The following is a 26,937-nucleotide window of genomic DNA, read 5'->3' on the forward strand; positions in this document are numbered from 1 at the left end:
CAATAAAGGATAGCCTGGAAAGATATGTTACAGCAAAGCCACATAAATAATCCTTTTTTTACAAACTGTTCTGTAATTAGCCAATAACCTGTATTTAAAAAGCAAGCCCTACATTATTATTCTACAATTTTCCAGTTATTTAGAGAAGCATGAAAAATCTGATCTCTGAAATCTACTGGATAACCAGTAGATGGCAGGAAGAAAACAAGACTACTCTAGCTTTTATTGCCATCTGGTGTCCATATGGAATATGTGCAGACTGTATTTAATACCCAATTTAAATATCTGAACATAACAAAAGGGGAATCTATAAAGGGAATCTTTCCTGAAGTATTTGTATGGTACATACAAATCTAACAAATGTTTGGGACTCTGGATTATGTAATGGAATTATTTAGGGCAGCTTCATTCCATCCTCATGTGTTTATATCAGTGTGTGGAAGAACAAGAAAAGTCACCTCTTATCACCAACACCGGTATCAATATGATGCTCTTTATTGGTTTTGTATTTGCATATGGGAAATTTTATTGGCATTAATTTTCTCTTGCAAAGCTATAACCTCTGTACAGTAATAAAGGGTCTGGTGGACATTTTTGTATAGGTAATATAAATGTATAGAAAATTAAAACATGTTACTCTCAAACAATAAACATTTATAAAAGTTTATACTTTTTAAGAAGCATACTAAATATTTATCTATCTTAAGTGATTGTAAAACTTATGGATATAGCTTTGATATCTTTGGGTTAAGGCTGGTGGAGGTCTGTAGGTTAGAACTTACTGAAAGCAAGCTCTGAGACAATTGAAAAAATAAGATTAAGAGATGATGCTAAAGGTTGCAATCATTGTGGAGACTTGGAATGTGCAATGACATTTTAGATTTCCAATAAAAATGACCTAGTGCCACTCTAGGTCATTCCAAAAAGGCATTCAATGTTATCCTAGTTAAGGCCACTTCTTTTAAAGCATCTGTGGGTCTTCTTTTCAGATTAGTGTATATGGTTGCTGCTGTAAATGACTCTGAAATCGAAATGAGGCAAACTTGCTAAATGTTTTCTCCTGATTCCTCAGCCTGGATGTCACTCATCTTCTACTCTCTTACAGAAATATCTTCCATCTTATCATTTTATTAGAAAATGTTTTCCAGAAGGGTGCAGGGTAGGAAGTTTGTTGGATTATAACTAAATAGATATCAATTCAGTGATTCTCAGCCTTGTGTATATTACTGATATTTAAAATATAGAATGAATAATAAAAATAATTGTTATATTGTATCACTGTATAAAATTAAATAATACTACACAAGTATATTTAATGATTTATTTTAAAAAACCTGATAAAATGGTGAATACAAAGGGAATGTTGTCTAATCGCATAAATCCTATAATTTTGATATTTTGATATCCATACTTAATGCATTTTCTAAAATTTCATTTGAAAAAGGGAAGCTTACTGTATGTCCCTTAGCTATAATGTCAAATATAGGATACCTGCTTGATCAAGGATGTAAGATACCTACTCCATTGTACAAGTAGTCCTTGACTTATGACCACAATTTGGATCAAAATTGCCATTGTAAGTCATTAAAGTTGTAAATTGGGCCAGATCCAATTTTACCATAATTTTTATGGTGTGTTAAATGAATCACTGCTTTTGTTAAGTGAATCTAGTTTCCCCCAAAGGCAGGTTTTTTTTTCTTCTGGACATCAGGAAAAAATGTTGCAAATCAAACCATGTGACTGCAGGAGGCTACAATTGATCAGAAATATGGTCAGGTTGTCAAGTTCCCAAATTTCAATCATATTACGAGGGTGGTATAATGGCTGTAGGTGTAAATATAGGTCATAAGTGACGTTTTCTAAGGGCATTGTAATTTGAATGGTTGTTAAATGAACACTTATAGATTGAGGACTACTATTTGAACCACTTTTACAGATTATTAGTCTTCATCCTTTGCTACATAGTTGGATCCTGATTTTCTTAGCACACAGAATAATAAGGTGCCTGCTGTGGCTTTGAATGGCAGGCTCTGCAATTGTAGTTTAAATATTGAGGGAGATCCAAATTTAGCCAAAAAGAGCAATGACCCTCCCCCACTTCTAGGAACTTGATATTTGGGGGCAGGGGGAACATAGACATAATGTGACAGATTTTCTCTGATTCATAGAATAAGAACACCAAATCTGCTTTTCTTTTTCTTTTTCAACAGGTGGTTTGTTAATCCAACAACAGTGAATGCTTTTTACAGTTCGTCTACAAATCAAATCAGTGAGTACTTGACTAAATCATGATTTAATAACTTATCTGAGAAAAAAGAATATTCTTCAGCTTCTACAAGCAGTGCTCCTTCTCACAGTTTTAAAACGGTTATTTTCTCATACTGCACAAAAATGCCCACTAGGTTTAGTGTGCATAAAAAACTGTGTCATAAAAAATACTAATACCATGTTTACAAGTATGTACATATATTGTGTTTGGTTTTACATATTCAGGATATAAATAGAGAAAGAGAGAGAAAGAGGGAGGAGGGAGGGAGGGAAGGAAGGACAGATTGCATAAAAATATCCCTTCTAACATTATTACCTTAAGGTAATATTACCTTATGAAATAATAAGGCATCTGATCACCTCTTGATTCGAATACAAATGTCACTAGTAAATCAAGAGATCCACAAAGCAAGCAGGCAGGTGGGCAGGCGGGCAGGCAGGCAAGCAAGCAAGCCCCATACTCATTAAGACCATTCACTCTCTAGTAATTTACAATGTCACCCAGCTTTCTTGAGGCAATATAAACCTGTATAGTGGTGTATGTTTTTATGCCTGCCATCAATTAAGCAGTGATAAGCTTTTGGGTCTAATGGCAGTTATCTAGTTTTCTAGCTGGAAAAGTTTTGCTGCTGGTCAGGACACCAGAAAACTACAGCCCAACCTTTCAGCTCAAAAACATATCACTGCTTAAGTGTAAAACCCATCATTATTATTCTGATCCTGGCAAAAGAACAATAATTCTAAATCTTTGAAAATTAGGGAACAGGTCTTCCTCAACTTGGATGCTTGGGTTATCCAAGTGCAGTAGTGGGATTCAATTTTTTTTTACAACGGTTCTGTGGGCATGGCTTGGTGGCCATGATGAGGCTTGGTGGACATGGCTTGGTGGGTGTAAAATCTTCATTCCCACCTCACTCCAGGGGAAGGTTACTGCAAAATCCTCATGTCCTCCCAATCAACTGAGACTCAGGAGGCAGAGAATAGATGTGGGCAGGACCAGTCAGAGGTGGTATTTACCAGTTCTCTGAACTACTCAAAATTTCTGCTACCAGTTCTCCAGAACTGGTCAGAACCTGCTGAATACCACTTCTGACTTAAATGGTTCTCATATGCAATGCACATTATTATGGAATTCTGGAAAACATTTCATTTTCTTCCATTGTTTCATATACCATATTTTTTGGAATATAAGATGCACCAGAGTATAAGACACATCATGATTTTGAAGAGGTAATTTTTTTTAAAAAGTTTTTGCACTCTTCAGGCCTTCCAAACCCTCTGCACACTTGGTTTTTTTGCAAAAAAAAGGGGCATGCAGAGGGTTTGGGAGGCTTGTAGAGTGCTCCTGGGGACTGGGGGGGGGAACATGAGCAAAAACCGTCCTCCCCAGCCCTCCGGAGCACTTTGCAAGCCTCCCAAACCCTCTGCATGTCCATTTTTGCAAAGGGGGGAGGTTTCGGTAGACCAAAAATGTTGTATTCAGTGTATAAGACGCACCCAGATTTTTACCCTCTTTTTTGAGGGAAAAAGGTGTGTCTTATACTCCGAAAAATACAGTAACTTATTTATTATATTTATATGATTTAGGCTGTAATTTGTAATGAGAATAAGTAATTTTGAACAATGGAGGCAGGTTGTTAAAAGTTTGTTCTAACATTATAGATGTTTCTACCACTTATGTAATCATTTTTAGGCAAGATTTCATGGTTCCTATTGTTTAAGCATTAAGAGTTTGTTCTCATTCAAAATTTTTAGATAACAGATTAGCTATGAATGAAATGCATGAATGCATGCCATCCTTGAAAGTTTTGTTGATCTGAGGCCATATGATCACAGACCTGACATAATAATTTGTGGCTGATTTTTCTTAGATGGTTTAGGAATAAACAAATCCAGCTAGTTTTTCCTGTTAAGTTTGGCACACGTTTCTTTTTAAAAAAAATTTATTTACAAACATGTAAAATACACACAAAACTTAGATGTACATCACATTTACACAATACAATATGAACAGAAGCTTCCTGTTCTTTCTAATAGCAATTGCCAATCGATATCGCTCACCTTATATTGTTTCCCCTTCTATTATATTTCATTTGCATTTCACCATTCTTAACCCTCTTATCTTACTCATCTGTCTGCTATATTGGCTGATTACCTCTAGTAAATTTCAACCACTTGGATACATATATATGTGTTAATTCTCCTTAACTACTATTTTTCGGCTTTGTTGTCTTCCTTCATTGATCCTTGTTTCTTTCCTATACACCTATACCATTTATTCCATATTTGGTAGTATTCTGTTTCTTCTTTTCCCTTGATTTCTTTTGTTAATTTGTCCATTTCAGCACAGTCCATAACCTTACTTATTATTTCATCTTCGCTTGGAATTAATTTGTTTTTCCATTTCTGGGCAAAGGCAATCCTCGCCGCCGTAATTATATGTAATATTAAATACTGAATTTCTTTTTTATATTTCGCTGTCATTATTCCTAATAAAAAAAACTTAAGGTGTCCATTCTATTTTAACACCTGTTATTATATCTAGCCACTTTTTGACCCTTTTCCAAAAAAATTTAGCCTCATCACATGTCCACCATAAATGGTAGTATGTTCCATGTATTGATTCACATTTCCAGCATTATGGAGAGGTATTTGTTGAGATTTTAGCTAACCTTGTTGGTGCCAAGTGCCATCTGTAAAACATTTTGAACTGATTTTCCTTGTATCCAACTGATAGTGTCATTTTTAAGTTTGTTCCCCAAATTTTTTCCCATTTATCCAATTCAATATTATAGCCAAAGTTCTGTGCCCATTTTATCATTTGTTCTTTCACAATTTCCTCTTCCATTTTATGCTTCAGGAGAAATTTATATATTCTCCCTATCATCTTTCTATCTGAGCTATGAATTATTTTATCCAATTCGTGTGATTCTATTTCGATGTTATATATTTTAGTATCATTATTGTGTTTAGTTTTGATTTGCAAGTAGGTTAGCCAGTAAACTTTCCCTGTCCATCAATTATGTTTCTGTATCTTATCATTTTATTCATATCTATAAAATTTGGATGAATCGTCCTTTCTGTCAGTGATAGCCAATTCAGGATTTTCACATAATGGATTTTTTTTATTTATTTTGAGCCATTTTTGCAATAACGCTCTTCTAATTAAATGTTTTTGAAAGTATTTGTGCATTTTATTTTTATCATCCCATAGGAATGTATGCCAACCTGCTTGCAAATCATGGCCTTCTAAGGTCAAAATTCTTTATGGAATTTAATGTTAAGAATAATATTTTTTATTATTTATTAATTTTGTATGCCAGACTAAGGATTGTCTTGCTAAATTGAAAGAGCAGGGTTCGTAAGGAGGATTTTACACTCAGTAGAAGCTGAGAGGTGTCAGATACAACCAGAAGAGTTTGTGATAGAAAGACATCAAATCATTTATAAAACTCACTCTCTGATAGAATTGGCAATAGGCAAGCATGGCTGAACAAAGATAATTGAACAGGAAGGTCCAACTATTGAATGTATTGCTAAAGAATACATATATTGCTAAGAGGGCCAGTCCAGTGTTGTTTGTTAAGGCATAAATTGAAACTGAGATACTCTTCAGTTCTAGTCCCACCTGAGGCACAAAGCCAGCTGGGTGACTCTAGGCCAGTCATTCTCTTTTAGCCCTGGGCCATGTCAAGTGGTCTGATTTCAAAAAAGTGCCCTGCTTGACCATAATGAATTTTGATGAAATTTGGTGTGAAAATGCACACATGTTACAAATGAACATTAGTAAAGTGTTACATTTGCCAATGCAATACTTGCGGGCGGAGATATAGTCATTTGTTTGCCCCCATACCCCAGCCTTCTACAGTATGACCCTGAGGTTTCAGCAACTTTGAGACATAATATCTCCTGCAATATTTTGCTGAGAGAAATAAAACTTGACCATCTTGGACAACTTGTGCTCTATTAAACAAAATTAAAAAAAACATTCTCATGAGTGATCTCCATCTAGATAAGTTGGAGCAAAGTTGACTGAAAATGACTGCAGCTCAAAAAAAGGTTAAAGTTTGGCTTTTTATATCTCTGGAAGGAAAGGTATGAGAAATGTGAAACTTTGTGCATAATAACTTAGCAACACAAGGTTTTCAAATATAAAATGTCATTCTCCTATTGCTTTCCAATAGTTCACAAATTGAGTGTAAAGTTGACAGTTTTTGTAAAAATACCAAAAATAGGGTATCTTCAGCCCGCTTTTCCAAAAAAATACCTATTGGAAACTCTGTTAAATCATTCTGATTAGAAAGAGCATGTTTCAAAGCCCCCCAAGCACTGTATGCCCGTCCCATGCCTTCTCCCAACCCCCACACCCCTTCTCTGAGCTACTTACTTTCTGCCTTGTGGATCTAGAACTGATTGCTGTCTCCAGACTGGCTCTCCTCTCCTATTATGGTGGAAGGCGTCTCATAAAAACCACTGCGCGGCAGTTGGAAACTGCTGCGCGGTGTTTTGTTGACACGTGTGCGGCCGCGCCTCTGCGCAGCTTAGAGGGAACGGTGGAGAATCTCTCTCCTATTCTATTCTATTCGCCTGGATTATTTTGTCATATTTGGCACAGACCTATCTAAAACTGGCAAACTGCCTCCTCCTCCTCTTCTTCTGATGTCTATTGGTATTATCCAAATTTCCAGTTTTAATAGTAATTAAAATAGTGTCAATATTTTCTGTGTGCAATGGACTTCTTTACCAGATATGAGAAGTTATGGCAAATATTCTGTACTTATTGCAAATGAGTGTGTGTGTGTGTGTGTGTGTTTGTGTGTGTGTGTGTTTGTGCGTGTCTGTGTTCAGACCAGATGTTTCCATTCCTTTTGTGTGTCAATGTGTGTCTATTTATATGAATACAGGTATTGAGCAGCAAATGGTGAGGTCATTTATCTTTATTCAGTTTGGGGCTGAAATAGTAATTGTAAAACTTGTATTATTAGTAATGAGTAATCTGGTGCCTCTAACAGAGAGGAAAATTGCCAGAAAGGAGAAGGGGTTTACTAGGACAAGGCTGTCATGTAGAGGAAGGCAGAGATAGTCCTTGACTTGTGACCACAATTGAGCCCAAAATTTTGGTTGCTAAGCAAAAATGTTGTTAAGTGAGTTTCACCATATTTCCACCACATAACAGTCATGTGCAAGCTAGGGAATAACATCTGAAGGCATGTGTAATGTTCTAATGTACAGAGGTTATAGTTAAATGTGTGGCCGAAAGTGGACTCTGGGTGTGTTTTTCCAAATGCAGTAAGTGAAGTTGAATGTGTATAGTTTTAGAAGAGCTCTGTGTGTGTTTGTGTGTACATACACATACAGTATATATAGTAGATAATATAACACAAAAAGATTATGTATCTTTTTGTATACCTATACACACTCTATACTATGTAATATGTATGTACACATATGGCATATATACATAGGATTAAATAGTATATTTTGGATGTTTAGTAGTAAATAAATAGAAAGAGAAATTGTATCTCATTGAGGCCTTTGAGATGAGGAGAGGCCAGACCCCTTGATGTGAGTGATTTCAAGTTGTCCATGTCCACATGATCAACCAGCTATGCCCACCCAGTCACATGACCAACCAGTCACATGGCCATGAAGCCACGCCTATCCAGTCACATGACCAACAAGCCACACCCACCAAACAAGCCACATCCCCAGAAGTGGTAGTAAACAAAATTGAAACCTACCCTTGCCAACCAGCCTGGAACTCCAGATGGATGAAAACACCTGAAGATGTGCCCCACATGACACTATGTGGAATGAGGATTGGACATTCAGCCTGGGTCCCTGGGTGGAGGAAGTTGGGGAAACTTTCATGCCTTTTAGCTCATATCTTGCTATCATTTCAAACTCAGTAAAAGTACCACTTCTCTACTTCAATAGTTGGGGTTTTTCTTTTTTGGGCTTTGAATGGAGGCAGGCCAGACAGGGGCACTCGTTCCTCAACTTACAACAGTTTATTTAGTGACTATTCAAAGTTACAGCACTGAAAAAAGTGATTTATGACCGTTTTTCATATTTACAATCATTGCAGCATCTCCATGGTCACAGGATCAAAATTCAAATGCTTGGCAACTAACTCATATTTAGGATAGTTGCTGTATCCTGGGCTCATGTGATCACTTTGTGCAACTTTCTGACAAGCAAAGTCAATAGAGAAGCCAGATTCACTTAACAACTATGCTACTAACTGAACTACTGCAATGATTCACTTAACAACTGTGGCAAAAAAGGGCAAAACTCACTTAACAAATCTCTCACTTAGCAACATAAATTTTGGGTTCAATTGTGGTCATAAGTTGAGGGCTACCTGTATTTTAATAGAAAAATTCTTCCTAAAGGGCAGTTTTCACCCTCTCCAAGCTCCTAGAAAGCCTCTGGAGCCTGGGGAGGGCGAAAAAAGAGCACCAAAGGCAGGGGGTTTGCTGGTCTTGCATGCCTGTGCATAGAGGGGGAAAGTTTGTGCATGTGTGGCACGCCCGTGCATGCCCCCCTGCGCTCCCCCTGCTTTTGCCACGTGAGCCAAAAAAGGTTCGCCATCACTGCTATAGATGTATTTTCATGGACACTGAAAGGAGGAAATGGCTCGAGTGCTTTACTCAAGAGTGTGACAATGAATGGAAACTGAGCAAAGAGAGAAACAACCTAAAACTAAGGAGAAACTCCTTGACTTGAGAGACCCCCTGCTGCCAATTACCTCCCAAAGACCCATTAGATCACACAGGGTTGGCCTCCTCTGGGTTCCATCTACCAGCCAATGCCACCTGGCTACTACCCGGGGGAGGGCCTTCTCTGTGGCAGCTCCGGCCCTCTGGAACGAACTCCCCGCAGGGATTCGGACCCTCACCCCTCTCCAGGCCTTCCGAAAAGCCGTCAAAACTTGGCTTTGCCGGCAGGCCCGGGGTTGATGAGTTCCCCTCCCCTCTCGACTTGTGTGGTTGTGTGATTCTTGCCTGTTTTAATCACTTGTATTTTGTTCTATGTTCCCCTTTTCCCCTTTTGAGTTGTTCGCCGCCCTGAGTCCCTCCCGGAGAAGGGCGGCATACAAATAATAAAATTCAATTCAATTCAATTGACAGTGAGAACAATTAGCCAGTGGAACTGCTTGTTTCAGAAGTTCTGGTGCTCAATCACTGGAAGTTTTAAAGAAAAGTCTGTACAGCCATTTCTCTGAAATGGTATAGGGTCGTGTCCCCCCCCCCCCCAAGGTCCCTTCTAAGTGTTATTCTGTTATTCTGACACCTTTCCCAGATTTTGGCATCCTCAGTTTTCCTGCCTGAGCAGGGGGTTGGACTAGAAGACCTCCAAAGTTCCTTTCAACTCTGTTATTCCTGAGCTAAATAGCTAAGAGTTAAAGAGCTGCCTCTAGACATTCATTTTAATAAGATTTTTAGAAACCTGCAGTTGAAAGTTCTTCATGTCTCCTTACCTTGAAGGCCCAATTTGCTCTGGGAGGGTGGGCAGATGTTCTGGGGTTGTACATGTACACCGCAGTGGAATAGCAGTCTCTGCCCCAGCACTGTGTCTCCCCTGAGGGCTGCCCGCCAACCCACTGGCCAGCCCAGCCCAGAAACAGTGTGTCCCCTATCATGGGCTAGATGCGGGCAGCAGGACCCAAGGTGGAATGAAAGGCAAGTGGACAGCAGTCATGCAAAGGTAAGGTGACCAGACGTCCCGATTTTCATGGGACAGGCATGCTTTCGCACAATTTGTCCCGTGTCCCGGGGCGTTCTTAAAAAGTCCCGATTTTTGTGACCAGACCCGGAAGTAAGCCTGCCCCGCCCCCAGCCCTGTATACCCGTCCCAGCTGGCCAGTACTTTGTCCCTTCTGTCTCCCTGTTGCTCAGAAAAGCAACTCTGGGCAGGTCCTTTGCTAGCAGGCAGGTTCTAGGACGCCTGCCGCCACCAAAGGACCTCCCCAGAGTTGCTTTTCTGAGCAACGGGGAGACAGAAGGGACAAAGTACCATCCGTTTTCCCCGTGCCATGGGGGCAGCAGGAAGACTAGGACAAGGATCTCCTCTCGGCTCCAGCCTGGGAGAGAAGCAGCAGAGAAAGATAAACCAGCATTTTATATTTTATTTGCTTTATTTGCTTTCGGCCCGAGCAGGGTGGGGAAAACACCTTGCCAGAGGCTGCTGGAGAACTCTTTCCGAAGAGAGGGTTTGGGAACTGGGCGGGCAACATTGGAGCGGGCAGGCGGGGAGCGCACTTGCTCCCCCTTCCCATGGCCCGCCTTTCCCCATGGAGCCTGTGGACGCGGCTGCTGGCTGTGCAGGTGGCCTGGAGGGAAGCCCCGAACCTCCTGGCATGGACCTGGCATTGGAGATCTGCATTTCCAAAGCATAACATTATTTCATTCCTCTCCCATTTTCGGGGGGGGGGGGAGCTACGAGAAGCGGATGGTGGCCACTTGGGGAATATTTGTGTCCCTGGGAGATCTGCTCTTCCCCACCCCCTACCTCCGAAGGGGAGGCTAGGCGTGGGAGAGAGTGCTAATGATAATGACTGATTCCCTCCTGTTTCTGCGGGTTTGGGGGGGAGGGAGGGAAGGTAATTGCAGAGCCTGGACTGAAGTTAGGAGGCTGACTCGCTACAATAAGCGGTGACCATTATTTGGAGGAAGAAAAAAAAGTAGCCGTGCGATGGAGATTTGCTCTTGCAGAACCTGCATCATCTTTTTTTTCCAAATTTTAAAAAAAAGCCTTTTAAACATTCTTACTCCTAAAGGCAAAAAAAACCCATGAGGCTTGCTGGAGAACGGAGCAGAGGTGATGTGTGAGGGGGGCCGGCGGGGTGCCGTAGTGGGGGGAGATGTTGCTGAAATAATTCCATGTATCAGGAACTCAGAGGTGTGGGGGGGAGGTCAGTGGGAAGCCTTTGCCAGCCAGATGCCAGCCGTAGCTCTGAAATTTCTTTCCTTTCTAACTGAAGCAACAGATGTTTCCCTTGCTTAACATCTCAGCGTTTTTTGCATGGGGTAGCCTGCAAGAGGGAGTGAGTGAAGACCTTTTCTGGATTGCTGCAAAGCAAGTCTGAGGAAGTCCTTTGTGCCGGCTAGAAAAGGTCTTCACTCACTCCCTCTTCTTGCAGCACGCCCCAATGCAAAAAACGCCGAGATCGGCGCACTTGGGGCTGCTGCTGCTGTGACGTCCAGGGAGGCTCAGCTGGTCTGAGTAACATGAGGGATCGCCCTCATGTTACTCGTCTTCCCGGATGGGCTGGTATATACACACAGAGTGACAGAGAGAGAGAGGAAGGGAGGGGAGAGAGATAGAGAGAGAGGGAGGGAGGGAGACAGAGAGAGACACACACAGAGTGAGTGATTAAGTGAGTGAGTGAATGAGTGAGTGAGTGAGTGAGTGAGTGAGTGAGAGACAGACAAACACATACACATATATACACACAGAGTGACAGAGAGAGAGGAAGGGAGGGGAGAGAGATAGAGAGATAGAGAGAGGGAGGGAGAGAGACAGAGAGAGACACACACAGGGTAAGTGAGTGAGTGAGTGAGAGACAGACAAACACATACACATATATACACACAGAGTGACAGAGAGAGAGGAAGGGAGGGGAGAGAGATAGAGAGATAGAGAGAGGGAGGGAGAGAGACAGAGAGAGACACACACAGGGTAAGTGAGTGAGTGAGTGAGAGATAGACAGACACACACACACACATACACACAGAGTGACAGAGAGAGAGGAAGGGAGGGGAGAGAGATAGAGAGAGAGGGAGGGAGAGAGCTTTCAATTTGTAGGGATGTAACCTGGCTGCTTTTGCCTGCTCTCAAAAAGTTGAGCAGGGTTGAACCTGGCTAATAATTGGAGGAGAATCCACCTGGGACTCTCAGTACTGTATATTTAATAGGAAAATATTAAAAATTGTCCAAAAGCAATAATGACAATTTCCATACTACTGCTAAGAAAATTATGACATATCAATAAAATTATAGGAGCTGAGTTTAACTCAAGAGAAACTTTTCTAAAGGTAGACAGTTATATAACAATTCCACAATTCTGAAAGAACAAGCTTGTTCTATATGAAATTTAATGCTACAGCAGAATGAAGTAACACTGAAGTATCAGGTAGCAGTAGCAGGTAATTCTCAATGCACGACCACAATTGAGCCCAAAATTTATGTTGTTAAGTGAGAAATTTATTGAGTTTTGCCCCATTTTACAATTTTTCTTGCCACATTTGTTAAGTGAAAAAAAAATTTTTAATCAACCCCCCCCCCCCGGGGTCAATGGTGTCCCTCTTTACCAATGTTAAAATCTGGTCACCTTACGCAAAGGCCCTGTGGAAGTCAAGTGCGCCAGGCCCAAAAGGTGAGCAAGCCTTGCCATGTCTCCCCAAGAAGGCTCTTTGGCTGAGTGTAGCAGGTCTCTCTCCCCCGCCGCCACCATCGGCCTTACTTTCTAGATCTTCCACATGAATACCATGCCCTTCAGATCCCAATGAAGCCAGCGCGTGGCTGCCTGTGAAGGTAAGGCTGACAGCAGGTGGCTCTCGGGGGAGACACCACACTGGAGCTGAGACTGCTGCTCCACTGTGGTGCAGCCCCTGGACATCTGCCCACTCTCCCTGAGCACTGGCGGGTGCTGGCCCCATTGGTATCTGAAGGGCAGGCACTCAGGCTGGCAGAGGCACATGGAAAGTCTGCAGCCCCTCGAGGCTGAGGCCTCAGGAAGCAGTAAGAGGAAAAGGGCAGGAGAAATGGGAGGCTTTGGAGATGAGCATCCATCCCAACCCCGCTTCCCCGAGAGGCCGCTTGCCCAGGCATGCTTATTTCTGCCTCGAGGCTTCTGCTGCTGAAGTAGGTGGGGCAGGGCAAGGGATGGGCCCATGATGGCACCTTAGCCAGCCAGATGAGCCCGGGGATGGTTGGGGGGAAGCTAACTAGGCTGCAGCCAGTGCTGTGTGTGGGATGGGGTCGTGCTGATGGCAAAGCCAGTCAGGCAAGCTCCGGGGACTGTGAGGGGTGTGTGTGCATCAAGCTTTTGGGATGGTAGGAGGGCTTCGGCAAGTCCTGGAGATGGTGCCCCCCCCCAGCAAGCTTCAGGGATAGTGGTGGGGGGACTAGCACAACTCACAGGCTTACCTGTAAGCAGGCAGATCAGGGCCGCTCAATTGGGGTGCAGGCACCATGTGGGAAGGCAACTTAGAAAGGCAAGCTGCAGAGCAGAGACTGTGCGCATGCGCAAGCAGGACCCAGTGTGCCGCAAAGAAAGTGAGGAGCGACTGGGCGGGGAGAGTGGTGAGCGGGTGGGTGGGCTAGCAGCAACCAGGTGACTGGGCGGGTGGGGGTGGGGCCAGCCAGAGGTGGTATTTGCCGGTTCTCTGAACCAGTTAAAATGTCTGCTACCGGTTTGCCCAAACTGGTCCAAACTGACTGGATACCACCTTTGATTCTACTCCAGTATGGGGGCACATAGGTTAGTTGCTGTTAATAGTTAGCATTATTTTGGCTTGGATATTAATCTTAAATTATAGTTGTGGTTGTATACTGTTCTGATTCCGTGAGAATGGAATGGTGTAGAAATTGAGTGAAGTAAATAAATTGGAACATTAAAAGTAAACACACAAACAAACAAAAGTTTTCTAAAAGTGTGTTTGTTCTAAGCTGCCCCAAACTGTTGGGAGGTAGAAGGCTTTCCTCCTGGTCTTCTACATTTCTGGAATGACCATTTCATCTGTACTGTATAAGAACTTTGGAGGATACGCAGAGCTGGTAAAATAGCTATACAGTTTGCTTATGAAATGTCTAGTTGCTAAATGAGCTTTAGCAATAGCAATAATACTTAGCCTTATATATCATTTCATAGTGCTTTACAGCCTATCTCTAAGCAGTTTATAGAGTCAGCAGTTGAATAAAGTCAACTCAGATATAACAATATTTTTATTCTAGCTTCCTATACAAAACTATCTGATTATATTTTACCCAAAGGCTATGTCCCTTGCAAGCATTAATTTAGGGTTTTAAAAAGGAACATTTAAATGTGGTAAGGCTTTATTTACAGGTTTATCCAGTCATGTTTTGAGTATTTCCTTTTAATTTTTTCCCCTCATGGAAATGTTTATTCTCTCCTTCCCTGTTTATTAAAGCTTCTACCTAGAGTTTCTGCTATATATTTCTTAGTATTTAAGGTTTTTGGAAATTATTTGTTTTTGTTGTTCTATGCTCTCTCTTATATTTCTACTGTAATTCCTAGGCTTTCTTTGTGCTACCTACATAAGCACCTATATAAAACAATGTTATATAAATAGCTTAGTTTGGCCACCTAGGCCTGATGAGAATTGTAATTTCAATATCTAAGTCTATGGAAAAAGCCTAAACATTTTTTTAAGTCACAAAATTTATTTATTTATTTTAGAATATTTATATGGCTGCCTGAGCAGCTTGCTAAAATAAAAATCCAATAACAAAACAATAAAAAGCAGTTACCCTCCACCCTTTTATATACTTTTATATTGTAATACTTTAAATAAAAAGCTGGTCAAAACACTATTTATATATTCCTAGGTTAAGTAAATGTATTCAAGTTGTGCATAGGAGATTGTTTTGATAATGTGACACAATTTAAAATTGTTTAGTCATCAGGACCAAATTTGGATTATAACCCGACCCTCCCAATAGAATGACTACACAAGCCAGTTCTGAGGTATAATGGTTGAATGCTTGAATTTTAGCTGTGAGGATGGAAGGAAGGGCTTCCTATAAAGATATACAATGCTTCTGACTGAGATTCATTATTTAAATTGTTTACATTCATTGTTTAAACTATTAGACCAAGTGTTGCCCTTGTATGCAGAAAGTATCAGATGCTCTACCTTGTCTAAATCTCAGATTTCTTTATTTGGTGAGACTGAATTGGTGAGTGGGTACTTGAGAGACCGCCTGCTGCCAATCACCTCCACTAGACCAATTAGATCCCACAGACTAGGCCTCCTCCGAATTCCATCTGCCGGCCAGTGTCGACTGGCGACTACCCGGAGGAGAGCCTTCTCTGTGGCTGCTCCGACCCTTTGGAACGAACTCCCTGTGGAGATTCGAATCCTCACCACCCTCCAGGCCTTCCGCAAAGCCGTTAAAACCTGGCTGTTCCGACAGGCCTGGGGCTAAAGAGCTGCTGCCCCCATTTCGAATGGTATGACTGTTGTGTGTTTTTAAATTATGTATTGTTATGTTTCGTGTGTTTTTTTTTGTCTGTACCCCCCCTTCCCTGATTTGATTTGTTAGCCGCCCTGAGTCCCCTTTGGGGGAAAAGGGCGGCATATAAATATAATAAAATGAAATGAAATTAATTCTTTCTTCTTCTCTTCCTCTTCTAAAATCACTATAGGGTTTCCAGCAGGAGAACTCCAGAAGCCCTTCTTCTGGGGAACTGAATATCCTAGGTAAGAAGTCTTTTTATGTGAAATACTAACAAAGTCAAATACATAAATATTATTAAAAGTTTTAGCATACTTGTTGAAGCAAGAAACTGGAAACCTAAATATATGTGCAATTAACCATGTTCTATTAGCTTTAACTTTTGGGGCATTGTAAATATAGATCAATACAAAAAACTGCTTTCTTGATAATACCTATTTATTTATTTTTTGTTTTGTTTTCAGTTCATTAGAGATATGTACATGCATTCTGCCCTCTTTCATTCATCCTCATGCACTTTTTAACAGGTGATCAAACAGTAAAGACAGAAAAGGAGTTCTCCCCATAATTGCTTTACTGAGGTTTTCTTTGCAGAGCTTATCAGCAGCCTCCATTCCTTCCCTGTGTATTTAAATACTCTGTTATAAAATGAAAGGCTGCAAGCAGAGATGAATTAAGTATTCCTGTTCATGTATTGCAATAAATACTTTTAGAAAACTAACTAATGTTAGCCATGGATCCATGTAGAAGCTGCTAGTTTTCACACATATAAAACAAAACAAAACAAAACAAAAAACCTGTTAATGTTAAATATGTCTCTGGAATTTAAAACACACAATTCCTATTTATGAGATTAGAAATAGTTCTTAGGTTTCACTTTTTTATTTTAATATTTTCAATAATTGTTACAATTGTTACCCCACAAGATTATTTCCCCCATAAATTCTTTATATCATCAGAATTTGCCTCCTTATAGTCTCAATGGAAATTGAATTATAAAGTAGAAAAGCTGAGTATCTCTGAGAATCTAGTTCTCAAATCATGAAATGTGACAAGAACTAGATTCCAGAAAGTAGAAATTTAAGATCTTTTGCCTGGGTCAAAGTTTGATACCATATTTCCCCGAAAATATGACATGTCCTCATAATACAGCCATGCCACATTTTTCTGGTGGGCAAAAATATAATCCACCCCCCACATATAAGCCCCCTGGACAACCCCCCACCTCCGGCCAGGCAGAGTGCCACTCACCAACCTAGCAGTATCTCAACAGTGCCAAGCCATGGGAACCTGGGGGAAGTGATCGCGTTGCTTGGTGCCTTCGGGATACCACTAGATTGGTCAGCAGCACTGCGCCCAGCTGAAGAGGGGGGTTGCTGGGCAGTTGCTCTCTTGTGAGTGGGCTCCCAAAGAGTCAGGCACAGCCTCATGGGCGAATGGCTGTGTTGCGCTGTTGCAGCAGTGCAACACAACAGCCATGAAGCGACCACACTCATGAGCAGCCACCTGACAAACCCTCTTTGCAGCCGGGCACAGTGCCATTGACTGACCTAGGGGTATCGCCAAGCCGCGTGAGCACCTGTTCACTGCTGCCTGGCTCCTGCAGCTTGGCGCCTTTCAAATGCCAGTGAATGGTGCTCTGCATGGCTGGAGAGGGGGGGTTGCACGAGTGGCTGTTCCACTCTCGCTCACCCACTTCCCAATGCATGGCCCAGCTCTCATTACGGACCATTACGGACCATGCTCTATGGTTGTGGGCCAGCTGCCTGCATACAACCATAGACATGCGCCCAGAGCAGCCACTGCTGAAAGACTTGGGTTGGAAGCCATGGAAAAAGCCAGGCTGGGATGGCGGCGGTGGAGGTGCCCTGGCTCCATAATGAGAGCTGGGTCATGCATCATGAGGCTGGGAGGTGGGTGAACGAGAGTGGAACAGCCGCTCGTGCAACCACCCTCTCCAGCCATTCAGAGCACCATTCACTGGCATTTGGAAGGCACCAAGCCACGGGAGCCAAGCGGCGGCAAACAGGCGCTCACACGGCTTGGCGATACCCCTAGGTCAGTCAATGGCACTGTGCCCGGCTGCAAAGGGGGTTTGCCAGGTGGCTCCTTGCTAGCGTGGTCACTTCATGGCTGTTCTGTTATACTGCTGTGACAGCGTGACACAGTCATTCGCCCATGAGGCTGTGCCCGGCTCTTTGGGAGCCCGCTTGCAAAAGAGCAGCCACCCTGCAACCCAAAAACAATAAACCTTCCCCCTATAATAAAGCCCAAGCCATATTTTGTAGGTAAAAAGAAAATAAGACCCTGTCGTATTTTCAAGGAAACATGGTAGTTACGGTCTTTGAAATCCTTGTAGAATCCATGTATAGGATTTGTGTTGTGAAATCAACATTTATTGAGAATGTATGCACTGAAATTAAAGTATTAATTGCTACTTATACATTAGTGTGCTTATTAATTAAGAAACCAAAAATAAGGAATTATATATCTTTGATGATATTTTGTGGAGGAAGCTAACAGCTTGGGAAGAAACAGCATTTTATTTGTTTTTTGTTTGTTTGTTTATCCATCCCATTCCCTAACCATATCAAACTATATTTGAGATTGTTCTATTGCTGAAGGCTTAGTCCATGTCAATAACCATTTTCAAGACCAAGCATCATTAACAACAAGAACACTATTGATAATGGAAAATGTTCTTGCTGTTTGCACCCATAACCATTGGAGAACCAAAAACCTGCATACATGCTCTTACCACTATATTAACTCAGAACTGCTGAACTAGTGTGTAAAATTCAGCCACTATTTCCTGAGCCTTTTATTAGACCAATTCCTAAGTTGTTTTTGAGGGGTCCTTGGTGCTCTCTGAGCTTGGTTGTTTTCTTGCAGAATTTTCATTTCCCAAACTAGGTAAATCATCCGTGCTAGTGTCCTACCACTGATGATGTTACCTAGTTTGGGTAATGAAATGTCTGCAAGAAAACAAGCAAGCTCAGAGAGCACCAAGGACCCCACATTTCAATCCTGAGCTACAAATATTCTCCTTTATTAACTTGGTAAGTTATTTCTTCTTTTCACTAACATTCCTTCTTCCTCTGATCTTCCCCTGGATTTATGTCTCATTCTGATATCAACGCTCATATTTTTTCACCCATTCTGCATTTTTTAAAATAAAAAACCTCCAATTCCTCTGCTTTCTGTTAGTTTTTCTCTAACAGCTATCTCTAGATGGATGTCAAACTCGATTGCATCACGTGATGTATCATTATGTATCATGACGTTTTGGCCTTTGCAGAGCTGGAGTGGGCGTGGTCTGCACATGACACATCCAGCCCACTGGCAGCCAGTTTGACATCCTTGCTGTAGGCATTTTTAAGCTGACAATTTTAAATGTTTGTGAATATCTTATCCTATATTTGTGAATATGTAGTTAAAAGTTTCATTGCTTAAAGTTTATGTAAATAATATACTGGTAATGTTGTGTTATTTTTCCACTACTGCTGAGTGCCTGAGGAACAATAGATAGAGATTTCACTCCTTTTTGTATTCCAGACACACTCCCTGATATTATCAAAAAGTTGAAAAGCCTTACTTTTAAGATTGTACTTTGTATCTGATGCCATACCTGTCTTCAGTACAATTTAAAATAATAAACTTGTCATAGAATGGGATGCTTCCATTCTTGAAATATATAATTTTAACCTCAGGCTTGTAATGGAATTTATCAGAGATAAAAATAAAATCTGTAAGAACTATTTTATGACATACAAATGAGCTTTTGGGGAGGATGGAATAAAATAAATATACTGTAAGTTTCGGATATGATTTAGAGGGCAATTACCATGTTACGGATTGTCAAATGAAAGTTTCTTTGAAAATCTGCAGTGACATTGATGGAGTGTTGTTATAGTAAATTCAAAATAAGCATGGGGGATTCTGATTTTGTGTTGGACTACAGAGTAAATGGAGAAAAGAAATAACCTTTCCTCCCTCCCCATTTTGGTCCTGTGGGTGGTGTGTTGAGTAGGAAACATAATTTCAATAAGAAGAGATCTTCCTTGGCATTAATCAAAGTTTCTTCTTCAGTGAATTCTTCTGCATGACAAGTCATTAGGAATGCAGATTATCCCAACAGCAGCTGAACTCAGACTGCTAATCAGATATATAACTCTTATTTGAAACCATCTATACACAGTTTATAGAATCAGCATATTGCTGACTCCCCCAACAGTCTGGCTTCTCATTTTACTGACCTCAGAAGGATTGAAGGCTGAGTCAACCTTGAGCTGATCAGGATTGAACTCCTGGCTGTGGATAGAGTCAGCCTGCAGTACTGCATTCCAGCCACTGCAGCACCATGACTCAATATTTAGAAGCTTGTGTTGAATTGTCCCAGATTGCAATGGGAAATCCCAGAGTTCATTCCAGGCTTTTCTGATTAACTCCTTGCTATGTTTTTATAATAGACATCCCCAGGATAGTTACATTCATCCGTCGTTTCAGACTTGGCTGGCTTTTGTGTCCATCTCTTTGAGAGGTTTTCTGAAAGATGTGATTTCTGCCAGTTTTTAAAATGACTTTGTATTTAAAAATATAGATGTAGAAGATGGGATAATCTGTTTCCATACAATCTAGATTTCACTTTACCCAGACTGGTTGTGTTACCTGCAGCAGTCCTTTTGGGAGGTTTTAAATATACTTCTATGTTTTTCCAATTTTGTCCATGTGGTAATGGCTAAACTCTAGGCCATTTATTACTGTACTGCTCCTTTTAGTCTATTTAATGTTACTTCTTTCAGACAAGGACTCAAAAGTATCCCTCCAAGTCACCCACTTTTGTACCACCATCTGTAGATTATATCACACAATTTATTAAATTTGAATGTACTTTTTATAATACATATGCATAGGTATGTATGTATGTATGTATATATGTGTGTATGTATATATGTGTGTATGTGTATATGTGTATGTATGTATATATGTGTATGTATGTGTGTGTGCGTGTGTGTGTATATATGTATGTATGTATGTATGTATGTGTGTGTGTGTATGTATGTATGTATGTATGTATGTATGTATGTATGTATGTATATGTATATATCTATCTATCTCAGGGACGTGCACTCACTAGAGGCAGGGGAGGCAGGGCCTCACCAGTCTCCTGAGGAAAAGGAAGGAATTTTAAAGATTTTTTCTAAAATAATTAAGGCCAAGCTAGTTGCTACCAGACTTCAACTCACAGTGATTTGAAGTGTATATAGTGTTTAAGTATAGGAGGAGGCCAGAGAACTCGGGCCTCCTTTGAATAAGGATTTTTTTGCCTTTTAAGGGTTAACCAAGGGTTAAAAGCAAAAAAATTAGTATGCAAATGAGGCCCATAGTTCTCGGGCCTCTTCCTGCAGAGGGCACGTGGTGGCTCTAGGAGCCACTATCCTAGCCTGCCTGGCCCTGGAGCCTAGCTAGACCAAATCTGGAATTTTGGCGTAGCTGGAAGGTATGTTGGTCAGAGGGAGGGGGCAGGGGGGAGGAATTCAATTTATTTGTAATTTAAGTAATTGTCATTTGTTTTTATTGTCTGTGTGTGTGTGTGTGTGTTTCTTAACTTCACTCAAACAAACTCTCTCTCTCATTCCCACCCAGTCACATGACTGCCAAGCCACTCCCACCCAGTCACATGATCGCTGAGCCACTCCCACCCAGTCACATGACTGCCAAGCCACTCCCACAAAGCAGGCCATACCTACAGAATAGCTAGCCTAATTTACCCAGCTGGTTTATGGGATTAGAACCACTATCTTCTGGTTTCTAGCTTGATGTGAAGTTCCCAGAAGACGACCTAATTAATTTACAAGCCTCCAGACAAAGTTCAAAAGAAATCCAATCATTTATTAGGATCGACATTCTGGCGTGGACTCCTGTGGAGCCAAAACTGCCAAGGTGGCGCAGTGGTTAAAAAGCAGCACTGCAGGCTACTGCTAGATCAGCAGGTCAGCGGTTCAAATCTCACCGGCTCAGGGTTGACTCAGCCTTCCATCCTTCCGAGGTGGGTAAAATGAGGACCCAGATTGTTGGGGGCAATATGCTGACTCTCTGTAAACCGCTTAGAGAGGCCTGAAAGGCCTATGAAGCGGTATATAAGTCTACTGCTATTGCTATTTCGCTTAATTGCGTTTAAACTTTACCCCTGTAATCCCCTCCCTTCTGTCCTGCATCATAATTCATATTCTCCAACTAGGCTGTAGACATGAGATCCGACTCCGGCCGAAGGCATGCATGGAATTTCCCCTTCCATGCCAGCCTGATAATAGTCATGTCAATGCTTTAGAAGTTGATACTTGATGCCTTAGCACTATATCAGGATGGCTCTCTATATATTTTTAGATCTATCTACAATCACTCTATCTATCTATCTATCTATCTATCTATCTATCTATCTATCTATCTATCTATCTATCTATCTATCTATCTATCTATCTATCTATACCTACATACAAACATTCCATATTGCTTTGATTTTCTGTTATACATATAGAGGTATGCAACAGTTTAATCTGGCTTTATGACTGTAATAAATTGAGTTCAATATAACCCAGATTTAATCATATTTTAAAAACATATATTTGTATTTTAAAATTATATGGTTTTGTGTTTTTGGAAGTTTTAATACACACACACACATACACACACACACACAAAATACAATTACTGCTATATTTTTTTTTGTTTATTTCATTAATAATTATCTTTAAATGGAGGGAGATTTTCTGAGAGCTTTGGAAATGCAATGCACTTGTTTCTTGCACTTCTTTCTTATGTTTAATGTGCAACTTCTGTACATGTTCACCCAGTAGTGACTTCCTCATGTTTCACCCACTATATTTTATCACAGATGTTAGTTTTGCACTTTTAAAGAAAATTGTTTTAGCTTCTCAATGTCCTCAAGAAATAAAATACAAAATAACAGAAAATGAAATAGGAGTACAATCTAATACAAATTCCAAAAGTTTAATTCCATTTCCAAAACTTTCCGAACCAACTTCACAATCTCTCTAAAAAAGTAATAAATCTGAATTTCCCTCATTATATATGCAACTTGTACCTATATTTTATATTATTCAACTCCTAGCCTCTGGCCTCAGGGAGCCATCTTTCCCTGCCATGGGTTTATAATGACTCAGACTGCAGCATTCAGCCATTATTAAAATTACTGTGAAAAGTGTCTGGTTGTAAAAATGCCATATTATCTTTTGGGTATTACAGTCAACAGAAGTGTTTTTATATAAGCAGAAAAAATGTCCTATTTCCCAATAGTGTGTCCTTCCTTCCTTCCTTCCTTCCTTCCTTCCTTCCTTCCTTCCTTCCTTCCTTCCTTCCTTCCTTCCTCATACATGACAATTGAATGTTTGTGTACACATTGAAGGAGCAACAGGATTTTTGTTATTCCAGATCTGACAGTTCAGGGCCAGAATATTCTTTGAATCCCACTTTTAAAATTCTGTTATTGGTTGGATTCAGAAGTAATTCATTGGAATATGATTTCCTGTCTGTCTTACCATTTTGAATTCAGCTCATGTGAAAACCAGCAAATGTTAGCTTTCAAGTGATTTCTGAGAATAAAGTGAGATGAAAACTCATCCTCTGGAAGTAATCAATCAAGGTTCACTTTCTTCATTGAAAAGTTGACCCTTCAATAACTAAAAGTTATGCTTTCATTCCAGGACTACTTCCATATTCCTTTATTCTTCCTGATATTTCAGTTCTTAAAAACATGAGAACTATGGGTTTCCTTTCTTTAGAATATTTTAGAAACTTATCTCTTTAGTCTGGTATTTAACTAAACTTGCACATCTTCCCTTTCCCTTCCATCTTCTCCCATTTTGTGGTTTTAAACCAAGATTACAAAAACCTTTTATATTTTTATGACATTAAATAATGTTTACTCTTACATCTTATTATGAATAAATATCTACAAATAAGGGCATAGATAATAAGCACCAACGATTTGGTATTACTGCAAGCATACTCCATTCTAATACATTTGACTAGTTATACTTTAGACCTCATTCCATCAGTTTTGATTTAAGACAGCTTATGAGCCATATTTGGCTTATATGGAAAAAAGAAATTCAGTACTCTTTTGACAATTTAATTAACTTGAGCTTTTTTTGAAGGTTTGGGAAAAATAGTTGTTAAGAGAAGCTCTTCACTCTGTTGTGACAAATACAAAGTTTATCTACCTTGATACTGGAGGGGTGGTAATTGATTCCAAAAGGTTAATTGTGAGCAGCCTTGAAAATGATTGCTAGAAGTGTAACACTGAACTGTGATTCGTCTATTAATATAAAAACATGCAATGTGACTGTTAAATAAAACATGTATGAGGTGGCACTGTGTTTAATATAGTCAGAGAGGTTAAATGTACTTCTTTGTGTATATTACCTAATTTCCATTTGCTTTTTACAAACTAAGTTTTTTTTTAAAAAAATCAGCTAATGTTTTTCAAATGATAGTGGCTTTCTTCAATGATATCTTTAGATATACTTTCTTTCAGTTTACATAAAACTGAATGGAAATTATACTGCTTTGTTTTCTCCACCTACTGCATGGGTATCAAACTGGTGGCCAGATGTGTCATGAGCAGGCCATGTCCACCCCAGTTCCACGAAAGGGAAAATTGTCATGATACATCACATGATAGCAACATGACTCCGCGAGTTTGACAACTGTAATCTACTGGATCTCAAAATTCTTTTCTTTTTCAGGTCATTAAGCTATGGTGCTATTGGAGTAATTGTTGGACATGAATTTACTCATGGATTTGATAACAATGGTGAGTTATTTAAATTCTTAAAATTTGGTTAAAAAATGACTAATTTTGGAGCCCTCTCCTAACTTCTATAGGAAAAAAATGCAAACCTCATGTACTTTCTAAAGCAATATGGAGATGTAGTGTTTCTGGTCTTTTAGATGAAAATAGCTAATCATGCATTAAATTCTTTATAAATATAAATTTATATTTATGCAAATTTTAAGATTTACATAAATAGTGAAGTGATTCTTTTAAAGGAAATGTTTCTGGGTTAAGTTTTTAAAAATCTGTATGTTTTTATTAATATTATGCTTTGTGTTTTTCTTGAAAATGGAAATGCAGGTCGCAAATATGACAAGAATGGAAATTTGAATCCTTGGTGGTCCTTGCAGTCAGAAGAAAAATTCAAAGAGAAAACAAAATGCATGGTCAATCAGTACAACAGCTATTATTGGAAGCAAGCAGGGTTGAATGTAAGTTCAGGAGTTTTGGCTTAAACTGATTTGGATCAATCAAACTAAATCTGGAACAATCAGCAGTAATATATCATCATGACATGTTTGGCTTTTTGTATAGCTTGTAACAATTTTTTTCTCTTTTTAACTAGATACATTTTGCTTTTTCAGTGATGCATGATACCAAGAGAGATATGATTTCATCTAGTGACAGCTGGCTACTGTGGCTGGTGGCAAAGGTTTTAAAGACTTAGTTATTTTCCAATGCTTTGCCTCATTTTTTCCTTTAATTTCAAGGCAAAGAGGCAAGGAAGAGAATTAAGCACATATGCTTGCTTAACTATTCACCACCCCAGTTGTATGAAATATTTGATGTGGATTGAAAAACCATGATAATTTACATTATTCTTACTCCTAGATAAAAGGAAAAAGAACTTTGGCAGAAAACATTGCAGATAATGGAGGATTGCGAGAGGCTTTCCGGGTAGGCAGCTCTTTTTTTCTAAGTGCAGACCAATACAGGGTCCATCCCCACACACCCCAATATGATATTGTAGGGAAAAGGGCTGGTGAAACCTGCACTGCCTTCAATGTCTTAATTATGTCTCTCATCAGGCCTATAGGAAATGGATCAAAGAAAAGAGACAAGGAGAGGAAGAGGCTGTACTACCAGGCATTGACTTCACCCATAATCAGCTCTTTTTTCTGAGTTATGCTCATGTGAGTAGTACACAACATTTCAGAATGAATATACAGTGTCTCTGTGTGTAGATAGATAGATAGATAGATAGATAGATAGATAGATAGATAGATAGATAGATAGATATTCACTGTATAATGAGTAGACAAGTCTGCTTGATTACCAAAATAATGTCATAACCAATTTCATTGTATTTATTATTGTATAATAACAATAAAGATTATACTTATAGTTATTGTCATAAATTGTAGATTATTACCAATCCCTTCCCTTAGAAACAAATTACAAGGCCTCTCTTCAGATTCTTCTTTCTACAATACCTTACCAAAAGTACATTTCAGTGCTGCTTCCTAACTGATGCTTCTCTCTTTTCGAGCTTTCTAGTTGCTGAAGAGAAAGAAATTTCAAAGGCAGCACAAGTTCCTTTTTATAGCACAATGTTAGATGGCTTTGTGCATGATTTCTCTCTGATTTACCTAGGCTACAGAGTACAGACAACTACGTGTGTCATTGGTTACAAGCTGGATCATGAAAGAGGTTCAGAATTATTTAACCAGTTATTTTATCTAATTATCTAACTATGTATCTTAGGTGAGGTGCAATTCATTTAAACCAGAAGCTGCAAGAGAACAAATCTACACTGGAACTCACAGTCCTCCTCAGTTCAGGTATTTTAAGTTGCTTCCTTTTTTCCCAATTGCCAAAATACAGTAAATCAGGCAGGTATAATAAAACTAGTATAAACAGCTGTTCTGATCAGTTAAGAAATGTGACAATTTCTTTTAACCACTCTGTTGTTCTGCAAGAACTCATACAATAGCATATGTACTTGTCTCCATTCACTTTATTTCCATCTTGATATTTATAATACATCATTTTCGGATATTTGTTTTTCCAGCTTCAAGAAGCTGTTCAGTAGAAGGGAGATAACTTTGGGTAGGGAAAATGTTTTTCTTCTTTCCAGATAGTAGTTTCTCTTCTCTGTAACATTTAGCTGTGTGGATTTTAATTTATTAATGTTTATTGTAGTATTCTGAATCTACGTGTAGCATTATAATCATGGATATGGGTCAACTGACCCTACTTATCAACACATTAAACCAGGTCTAGAAATGTGGGTAAGAAGGATTGTGTAGTTTTTGTGTGCGTGCAAATGCACACATCCAAACATTTACACAATTGAAGGTAATTCTTGCCTATCTTTATCCTGGATCCAGCAAAAGCTTGTGCATTTTAGCATGCTGTGAAATAGGACTCTCTTGACCGAACAGCACAATTTCATTACCCAAATTGTTCCATTATTTCTGTGAGGTGAATGCTTTTACACTGATTTTTATTTGTTCTGCTGTATTTTAATGCTGTATTTTATTTTTTAATTTTTTGAGTGCCACCTGGTGAATGTAGGAAGCTTAAATAATTATGATAAAACATATTATATACAATTATAATTAATGAAATAGTATTTTAAATTATTATTTTTTGAAATCATCAGT

At 39.6% G+C, this 26,937-nt stretch overlaps 1 protein-coding gene across 1 annotated transcript in view; it reads left to right on the top strand.

Moving 5' to 3' along the window:
- The window catches only part of PHEX (phosphate regulating endopeptidase X-linked), a 172,251-nt gene that overhangs the window by 141,469 nt on the left and 3,845 nt on the right, over window positions 1-26,937 (top strand). The window contains exons 15-21 of the mRNA XM_087726489.1: window positions 2,211-2,269; window positions 15,665-15,719; window positions 24,243-24,310; window positions 24,632-24,762; window positions 25,163-25,228; window positions 25,360-25,464; window positions 26,036-26,112. Of these exons, the coding sequence (XP_087582615.1) occupies window positions 2,211-2,269; window positions 15,665-15,719; window positions 24,243-24,310; window positions 24,632-24,762; window positions 25,163-25,228; window positions 25,360-25,464; window positions 26,036-26,112 (561 nt within the window). The remainder of the gene's footprint in view (window positions 1-2,210; window positions 2,270-15,664; window positions 15,720-24,242; window positions 24,311-24,631; window positions 24,763-25,162; window positions 25,229-25,359; window positions 25,465-26,035; window positions 26,113-26,937) is intronic.

This window comes from Thamnophis sirtalis, unplaced genomic scaffold (assembly GCF_051295495.1).
Source record: "Thamnophis sirtalis isolate CommonGarterSnake01/CBP01778 unplaced genomic scaffold, rThaSir2_p1.2 scaffold_12, whole genome shotgun sequence".
Lineage (NCBI taxonomy): Eukaryota > Metazoa > Chordata > Lepidosauria > Squamata > Natricidae > Thamnophis > Thamnophis sirtalis.